This window comes from Oncorhynchus mykiss, unplaced genomic scaffold (genome assembly GCF_013265735.2).
Source record: "Oncorhynchus mykiss isolate Arlee unplaced genomic scaffold, USDA_OmykA_1.1 un_scaffold_246, whole genome shotgun sequence".
Lineage (NCBI taxonomy): Eukaryota > Metazoa > Chordata > Actinopteri > Salmoniformes > Salmonidae > Oncorhynchus > Oncorhynchus mykiss.
Genome location: NW_023493706.1, coordinates 325,001 through 334,184, shown reverse-complemented (window position 1 = coordinate 334,184; position 9,184 = coordinate 325,001). Strand labels below are relative to the sequence as shown.

At 49.4% G+C, this 9,184-nt stretch overlaps 1 protein-coding gene across 2 annotated transcripts in view; it reads left to right on the top strand.

Moving 5' to 3' along the window:
* The first annotated feature begins 439 nt into the window (after positions 1-439).
* Positions 440-9,184, top strand: part of LOC118936636 (activating transcription factor 7-interacting protein 1-like) — a 16,588-nt gene continuing 7,843 nt past the window's right edge. Inside the window, exons 1-5 of one of the 2 annotated variants that reach the window (XM_036973396.1) lie at positions 442-595; positions 1,175-1,279; positions 3,118-3,196; positions 6,792-6,923; positions 9,038-9,124. In XM_036973396.1, the coding sequence (XP_036829291.1) occupies positions 1,221-1,279; positions 3,118-3,196; positions 6,792-6,923; positions 9,038-9,124 (357 nt within the window). In that variant the 5' untranslated portion in view covers positions 442-595; positions 1,175-1,220. Of the gene's footprint in view, positions 596-1,174; positions 1,280-3,117; positions 3,197-6,791; positions 6,924-9,037; positions 9,125-9,184 lie in introns of both variants that reach the window. The other variant, XM_036973397.1, reaches the window with a different exon arrangement.

The following is a 9,184-nucleotide window of genomic DNA, read 5'->3' as shown; positions in this document are numbered from 1 at the left end:
CTCCATTCCACAGAAATCACAATTATCTCATTTACCACAATTATATTCAGCTTGAATCTTTCCAAAACATATTTTACAGGACAAATTCCATGTCACATTTTAAATTAAACTTCCTTTACCTTGTTACAGATACAATATGTTTTAGCCATTTTCCACGCTTTCCCCCATTGTAATATCCCCATAGATATTCGACCACAAAAAATGGTGTATATATCACTCAAAAAAATATTCCTAATCTGTTTATTACTACGTGTATCGTTGAGGAATGTTAATATATTGTCAAATTAATATATTTTGTCATGTAAATAAATCTATGTGACTTTTACATCAAGCACAGAGAAATGAATGAATGGTCTCAAACCCCACCAAGTCACGCCAGATGTTTGAAGAGTTCTCGCGATATTCTTCGAGATTTACGGATGGAGTTTAGTTTCCGGTAACCCAGGAATCGGTGCTCTCTTTTTTTCCCTCCGATTCGGCAGATGCTAACGGAGCTACTTGACAAGAAGGAAACCCCTTCCTTTTGGAGAGTCAAAAACATTGAAAACCTTAAAATCTTCTGCTTCATTTAAAAGAAGAAGAAGATCGAAACCAGGTTAGTTTTCACGTTGATTTCTCTCTTAATTCAGTGTAAATGTTGGAGCGATTGGTGAAATGCTTTAGTGCCGTAGCTTATTAACGTTAGGAATTTAACGTTATCTAGGTAACTACAACGTTATTTTTTTTGTTCCTGCATCCCGATTGCAAGGAAATGTTAGTGGGCTATAGACCGAGGGTGGATTTTTGTGCAAATGTGCATATTTTTTGTTGTATCTTTAAACCAGAATTGTGTTGGTGTAACCGGTGTGAAATGTCTCTTGAGATCTTAAAATAGTTGTATCCACCGTGTACGGTAAGGGCCACGGTATTTGTGGAGCGATAGGTAACGGTACTTCGAGTGTGACTGGTTCGAGTCCAATTTGCAAATGTTATTAGCTTGCCAACTAGGAAATACAATTGATAGTTATTAGTCCAAGGGCCACCCATTCAAAAAAAACAAAAAGTGTTGTTCCTTGACCCTAGAAACGAAACTGCAAAATGTCAACAACATAGCTGGAGATCATGTTTATGAACATAAACACTTTCAAAACGTGTAAAGGTTTCAGGTTTCTTTTAAATGTCTCTGTCTTGCCAGAGTTTCCTTATTGTTCGCCGCCGTTGGACTCTGGAGCAGCGGAAACATGTCCTCCGGAGAAATAAATCACGCTTCTCCATCTGGCAGTCTGACAGACAAATCTGGGTTTGCATAGTGCCAACTGTAAAGTTTGGTGGAGGAGGAATAATGGTCTGGGGCTGTTTTTTTTTCATGGTTCGGGCTCCTTTAGTTCCACTGAAGGAGAAATCTTAATAACATACATTGACATTCTAGATGATTCCGTCCTTCCCACTTTGTGGCAACAGTTTGGGGAAGTCCCTATCCTGTTTTCAGCGTAACAATCAATCAGATGTATTTATAAAGCCCCTTTTTTTTACATCAGCAGATGTCTTCAAAGTGCTGTACAGAAACCCAGCCTACCCCCCCCCCCTGTACAGAAACCCAGCCTCAAACCCCAAACAATGCCTCCCCCCTCGTGCACAAAGCCAGGTACATACAACAACAAAAAACATGTTTTTTTTTTCGAGATTGGTGTGGAAGAACTTGACTTGGCCTGCACATGCACTTTGATTTCGAAATTGTATATATATTTTTAAACATTTATAATATTAAAAGTTTTTAATGTTAATATTCATGAAAATATGTTCTTAATGACGTTGCTACTTTACAGTTTTGTTTCCTGTGTCACAGAAGGCCTTTTCTGAAGCCTTGTTTTGGTGGTTGGCCTTGGACAACATGTAGGGGTTGTTCATTTATGGGTTCCCATCCCCCATCCTACCATGAGATGGCCTTGTTTTGGTGGTTGGCCTTGGACAACATGTAGGGGTTGTTCATTTATGGGTTCCCATCCCCCATCCTACCATGAGATGGCCTTGTTTTGGTGGTTGGCCTTGGACAACATGTAGGGGTTGTTCATTTATGGGTTCCCATCCCCCATCCTACCATGAGATGGCCTTGTTTTGGTGGTTGGCCTTGGACAACATGTAGGGGTTGTTCATTTATGGGTTCCCATCCCCCATCCTACCATGAGATGGCCTTGTTTTGGTGGTTGGCCTTGGACAACATGTAGGGGTTGTTCATTTATGGGTTCCCATCCCCCATCCTACCATGAGATGGCCTTGTTTTGGTGGTTGGCCTTGGACAACATGTAGGGGTTGTTCATTTGATATGAGTCACTCTCTGACCCCTTTTGCTTTGAACAAAACTTTACAGATATATATATATGAGAGAGAGAGAGAAGTGGTCAGAAAGTGAGACAGCCATGTTTTCATTCAGGATATATGGGTTCCCATCCTACCATGAGACAGCCATGTTTTCATTCAGGAGATATGGGTTCCCATCCCCCATCCTACCATGAGACAGCCATGTTTTCATTCAGGAGATATGGGTTCCCATCCTACCATGAGACAGACATGTTTTCATTCAGGAGATATGGGTTCCCATCCCCCATCCTACCATGAGACAGCCATGTTTTCATTCAGGGGATATGGGTTCCCATCCTACCATGAGACGGCCATGTTTTCATTCAGGAGATATTGGTTCCCATCCTACCATGAGACAGCCATGTTTTCATTCAGGAGATATGGGTTCCCATCCCCCATCCTACCATGAGACAGCCATGTTTTCATTCAGGAGATATGGGTTCCCATCCTACCATGAGACAGACATGTTTTCATTCAGGAGATATGGGTTCCCATCCCCCATCCTACCATGAGACAGCCATGTTTTCATTCAGGGGATATGGGTTCCCATCCTACCATGAGACGGCCATGTTTTCATTCAGGAGATATTGGTTCCCATCCTACCATGAGACAGCCATGTTTTCATTCAGGAGATATTGGTTCCCATCCTACCATGAGAAGGGGTCTGGTCTATATGTTTTCATATAGTTACATATTTCATATATAGTAATTAACCATCCAGAACTGTAACTAACTGTTGGTTTAGTGTCGTATGAACCATTCTGTCTTCATTCTTACCAGGATGAGGAAGAGGACCAGAGAGCATGAAGCTGGGTCACCTGACTCTGACCAGCCAACCAAGATGTTCTCCAAGTGTGAGGTAAGCAGTCTGGTTATACTCAATTGGCATGACTCTTAATTGGCTTTCTGTTGTGGAATGGTGCGTTGTGTCCTGCTGAACACAGCCTTGTGGTGTGTCCTGGTACAGGGTCTGGTGTGTCCTGGTACAGGGTCTGGTGTGTCCTGGTACAGGGTCTGGTGTGTCCTGGTACAGGTTCTGGTGTGTCCTGGTACAAGGTCTGGTCTGGTGTGTCCTGGTACAGGGTCTGGTGTGTCCTGGTACAGGGTCTGGTGTGTCCTGGTACAGGGTCTGGTGTGTTCTGGTACAGGGTCTGGTGTGTCCTGGTACAAGGTCTGGTCTGGTGTGTTCTGGTACAGGGTCTGGTGTGTTCTGGTACAGGGTCTGGTGTGTCCTGGTACAGGGTCTGGTGTGTCCTGGTACAGGGTCTGGTGTGTTCTGGTACAGGGTCTGGTGTGTCCTGGTACAGGGTCTGGTCTGGTGTGTTCTGGTACAGGGTCTGGTGTGTTCTAGTACAGGGTCTGGTGTGTCCTGGTACAGGGTCTGGTGTGTCCTGGTACAGGGTCTGGTGTGTCCTGGTACAGGGTCTGGTGTGTCCTGGTACAGGGTCTGGTGTGTCCTGGTACAGGGTCTGGTGGGTCCTGGTACAGGGTCTGGTCTGGTGTGTCCTGGTACAGGGTCTGGTGTGTCCTGGTACAGGGTCTGGTGTGTCCTGGTACAGGGTCTGGTGTGTCCTGGTACAGGGTCTGGTGGGTCCTGGTACAGGGTCTGGTGGGTCCTGGTACAGGGTCTGGTCTGGTGTGTCCTGGTACAGGGTCTGGTGTGTTCTGGTACAGGGTCTGGTGTGTTCTGTTACAGGGTCAGGTGGGTCCTGGTACAGGGTCTGGTGGGTCCTGGTACAGGGTCTGGTGTGTTCTGGTACAGGGTCTGGTCTGGTGTGTTCTGGTACAGGGTCTGATGTGTTCTGGTACAGGGTCTGGTCTGGTGTGTTCTGGTACAGGGTCTGGTCTGGTGTGTTCTGGTACAGGGTCTGGTGTGTCCTGGTACAGGGTCAGGTGGGTCCTGGTACAGGGTCTGGTGGGTCCTGGTACAGGGTCTAGTGGGTCCTGGTACAGGGTCTGGTGTGTCCTGGTACAGGGTCTGGTGTGTCCTGGTCCAGGGTCTGGTGGGTTCTGGTACAGGGTCTGGTCTGGTGGGTCCTGGTACAGGGTCTGGTGTTTTCTGGTACAGGGTCTGGTGTGTTCTGGTACAGGGTCTGGTGGGTCCTGGTACAGGGTCTGGTGGGTCCTGGTACAGGGTCTGGTCTGGTGTGTCCTGGTACAGGGTCTGGTCTGGTGTGTCCTGGTACAGGGTCTGGTGTGTCCTGGTACAGGGTCTGGTCTGGTGTGTTCTGGTACAGGGTCTGGTGTGTCCTGGTACAGGGTCTGGTGTGTCCTGGTACAGGGTCTGGTCTGGTGTGTCCTGGTACAGGGTCTGGTCTGGTGGGTCCTGGTACAGGGTCTGGTGTGTTCTGGTACAGGGTCTGGTGTGTCCTGGTACAGGGTCTGGTGTGTTCTGGTACAGGGTCTGGTGTGTTCTGGTACAGGGTCTGGTGTGTTCTGGTACAGGGTCTGGTCTGGTGGGTCCTGGTACAGGGTCTGGTGTGTTCTGGTACAGGGTCTGGTCTGGTGTGTTCTGGTACAGGGTCTGGTGTGTCCTGGTACAGGGTCTGGTGTGTCCTCGTACAGGGTCTGGTGGGTTCTGGTACAGGGTCTGGTCTGGTGGGTCCTGGTACAGGGTCTGGTGTTTTCTGGTACAGGGTCTGGTGTGTTCTGGTACAGGGTCTGGTGGGTCCTGGTACAGGGTCTGGTGGGTCCTGGTACAGGGTCTGGTCTGGTGTGTCCTGGTACAGGGTCTGGTCTGGTGTGTCCTGGTACAGGGTCTGGTGTGTCCTGGTACAGGGTCTGGTCTGGTGTGTTCTGGTACAGGGTCTGGTGTGTCCTGGTACAGGGTCTGGTGTGTCCTGGTACAGGGTCTGGTCTGGTGTGTCCTGGTACAGGGTCTGGTGTTTTCTGGTACAGGGTCTGGTGTGTTCTGGTACAGGGTCTGGTGGGTCCTGGTACAGGGTCTGGTGGGTCCTGGTACAGGGTCTGGTCTGGTGTGTCCTGGTACAGGGTCTGGTGTGTCCTGGTCCAGGGTCTGGTGGGTTCTGGTACAGGGTCTGGTCTGGTGGGTCCTGGTACAGGGTCTGGTGTTTTCTGGTACAGGGTCTGGTGTGTTCTGGTACAGGGTCTGGTGGGTCCTGGTACAGGGTCTGGTGGGTCCTGGTACAGGGTCTGGTCTGGTGTGTCCTGGTACAGGGTCTGGTCTGGTGTGTCCTGGTACAGGGTCTGGTGTGTCCTGGTACAGGGTCTGGTCTGGTGTGTTCTGGTACAGGGTCTGGTGTGTCCTGGTACAGGGTCTGGTGTGTCCTGGTACAGTGTCTGGTCTGGTGTGTCCTGGTACAGGGTCTGGTCTGGTGGGTCCTGGTACAGGGTCTGGTGTGTTCTGGTACAGGGTCTGGTGTGTCCTGGTACAGGGTCTGGTGTGTTCTGGTACAGGGTCTGGTGTGTTCTGGTACAGGGTCTGGTGTGTTCTGGTACAGGGTCTGGTCTGGTGGGTCCTGGTACAGGGTCTGGTGTGTTCTGGTACAGGGTCTGGTCTGGTGTGTTCTGGTACAGGGTCTGGTGTGTCCTGGTACAGGGTCTGGTGTGTCCTCGTACAGGGTCTGGTGTGTCCTGGTACAGGGTCTGGTGGGTCCTGGTACAGGATCTGGCGTGTTCTGGTACAGGGTCTGGTGTGTCCTGGTACAGGGTCTGGTGTGTCCTGGTACAGGGTCTGGTGTGTCCTGGTACAGGGTCTGGTGTGTCCTGGTACAGGGTCTGGTGTGTCCTGGTACAAGGTCTGGTGTGTTCTGGTACAGGGTCTGGTGTGTTCTGGTACAGGGTCTGGTGTGTTCTGGTACAGGGTCTGGTCTGGTGGGTCCTGGTACAGGGTCTGGTGTGTCCTGGTACAGGGTCTGGTCTGGTGTGTCCTGGTACAGGGTCTGGTGCGTTCTGGTACAGGGTCTGGTGCGTTCTGGTACAGGGTCTGGTGCATTCTGGTACAGGGTCTGGTGCATTCTGGTACAGGGTCTGGTGCATTCTGGTACAGGGTCTGGGGTGCTCTGGTACAGGTGTGTGTGTGTGTGTAGTAACCAGGTGTGTGTGTAGTAACTAGGGGTGTGTGTAGTAACCAGGTGGTAACCAGGTGTGTGTGTCCTAACCAGGTGTGTGTTCTCCCCAGGTCCAGGGTCTGGTGTGTGTGTAGTAACCAGGTGTGTGTGTCATAACCAGTTGTGTGTTCTCCCCAGGTCCAGGGTCTGATGTGTGTGTAGTAACCAGGTGTGTGTAGTAACCAGGTGTGTGTAGTAACCAGTTGTGTGTTCTCCACAGGTCCAGGGTCTGGTGTGTGTGTAGTAACCAGGTGTGTGTAGTAACCAGGTGTGTGTTCTCCACAGGTCTAGGGTCTGGTGTGTGTGTAGTAACCAGGGGTGTGTAGTAACCAGGGGTGTGTAGTAACCAGGTGTGTGTAGTAACCAGGTGTATGTTCTCCACAGGTCCAGGGTCTGCTCCAGCAGGAAGTGCATAGTGCCATGAAACAGTCTGAATCCAAGATGGAGTCGCTACTAGAGAGAGTTCAGCTACTGGAATGTGAACCTAAATACGACCTGGTCATACGCAGACTGGAGGTAGGGAGGAGGGGTCCTGACTGGAGGGGGGGGTCCAGACTGGGGGTAGGGAGGAGGGGTCCTGACTGGAGGGGGGGGGGGGGGATCCAGACTGGAGGTAGGGAGGAGGGGGAACACCCTGTGTTTCTCTAGTTAGAGGGGGAATAACCCTCCTCTCTCTAGTTAAGGGGGAATATCCCTCCTCTCTCTAGTTAGAGGGGGAATAACCCTGTGTTCCTCTAGTTAGAGGGGAAATAACCCTCCTCTCTCTAGTTAGAGGGGGAATAACCCTGTGTTCCTCTAGTTAGAGGGGGAATAACCCTGTGTTTCTCTAGTTAGAGGGGGAATAACCCTGTGTTCCTCTAGTTAGAGGGGAAATAACCCTCCTCTCTCTAGTTAGAGGGGGAATAACCCTGTGTTCCTCTAGTTAGAGGGGGAATAACCCTGTGTTCCTCTAGTTAGAGGGGGAATAACCCTGTGTTTCTCTAGTTAGAGGGGGAATAACCCTGTGTTTCTCTAGTTAAGGGGGAATAACCCTCCTCTCTCTAGTTAAGGGGGAATATCCCTCCTCTCTCTAGTTAGAGGGGGAATAACCCTGTGTTTCTCTAGTTAGAGGGGGAATAACCCTGTGTTTCTCTAGTTAGAGGGGGAATAATCCTGTGTTTCTCTAGTTAGAGGGGGAATAACCCTGTGTTTCTCTAGTTAGAGGGGGAATAACCCTGTGTTTCTCTAGTTAGAGGGGGAATAACCCTGTGTTTCTCTAGTTAGAGGGGGAATAACCCTGTGTTTCTCTAGTTAGAGGGGGAATAACCCTGTGTTTCTCTAGTTAAGGGGGAATAACCCTGTGTTTCTCTAGTTAGAGGGGGAATAACCCTGTGTTCCTCTAGTTAGAGGGGGAATAACCCTGTGTTTCTCTAGTTAGAGGGGGAATAACCCTCCTCTCTCTAGTTAAGGGGGAATATCCCTCCTCTCTCTAGTTAGAGGGGGAATAACCCTGTGTTCCTCTAGTTAGAGGGGGAATAACCTTGTGTTCCTCTAGTTAGAGGGGGAATAACCCTGTGTTCCTCTAGTTAAGGGGGAATAACCCTGTGTTTCTCTAGTTAAGGGGGAATAACCCTGTGTTTCTCTAGTTAGAGGGGGAATAACCCTGTGTTCCTCTAGTTAGAGGGGGAATAACCCTGTGTTTCTCTAGTTAGAGGGGGAATAATCCTGTGTTCCTCTAGTTAGAGGGGGAATAACCCTCCTCTCTCTAGTTAAGGGGGAATATCCCTCCTCTCTCTAGTTAGAGGGGGAATAACCCTGTGTTCCTCTAGTTAGAGGGGGAATAACCTTGTGTTCCTCTAGTTAAGGGGGAATATCCCTCCTCTCTCTAGTTAGAGGGGGAATAACCCTGTGTTCCTCTAGTTAGAGGGGGAATAACCTTGTGTTCCTCTAGTTAGAGGGGGAATAACCCTGTGTTCCTCTAGTTAAGGGGGAATAACCCTGTGTTTCTCTAGTTAAGGGGGAATAACCCTGTGTTTCTCTAGTTAGAGGGGGAATAACCCTGTGTTCCTCTAGTTAGAGGGGGAATAACCCTGTGTTTCTCTAGTTAGAGGGGGAATAATCCTGTGTTCCTCTAGTTAGAGGGGGAATAACCCTCCTCTCTCTAGTTAAGGGGGAATATCCCTCCTCTCTCTAGTTAGAGGGGGAATAACCCTGTGTTCCTCTAGTTAGAAGGGGAATAACCCTGTGTTCCTCTAGTTAGAGGGGAAATAACCCTCCTCTCTCTAGTTAGAGGGGGAATAACCCTGTGTTCCTCTAGTTAGAGGGGGAATAACCCTGTGTTTCTCTAGTTAGAGGGGGAATAACCCTGTGTTTCTCTAGTTAGAGGGGGAATAACCCTGTGTTTCTCTAGTTAGAGGGGGAATAACCCTCCTCTCTCTAGTTAGAGGGGAAATAACCCTCCTCTCTCTAGTTAGAGGGGGAATAACCCTGTGTTTCTCTAGTTAGAGGGGGAATAACCCTCCTCTCTCTAGTTAGAGGGGGAATAACCCTGTGTTTCTCTAGTTAGAGGGGGAATAACCCTTTTTCTCTAGTTAGAGGGGGAATAACCCTCCTCTCTCTAGTTAGAGGGGGAATAACCCTGTGTTTCTCAGGCTCACATCAAGAAGGTGAAGAGGAGGGGGGATGCTGCCATCTCTTATGTCAGGATGCTACGAGCTCCTGGAGTTAAACACAATCAGGTAGACACACACACACTCCTCTCTTCTCTCTCTCTCTCTCCCTTTCTCTCTCTCCCGCTC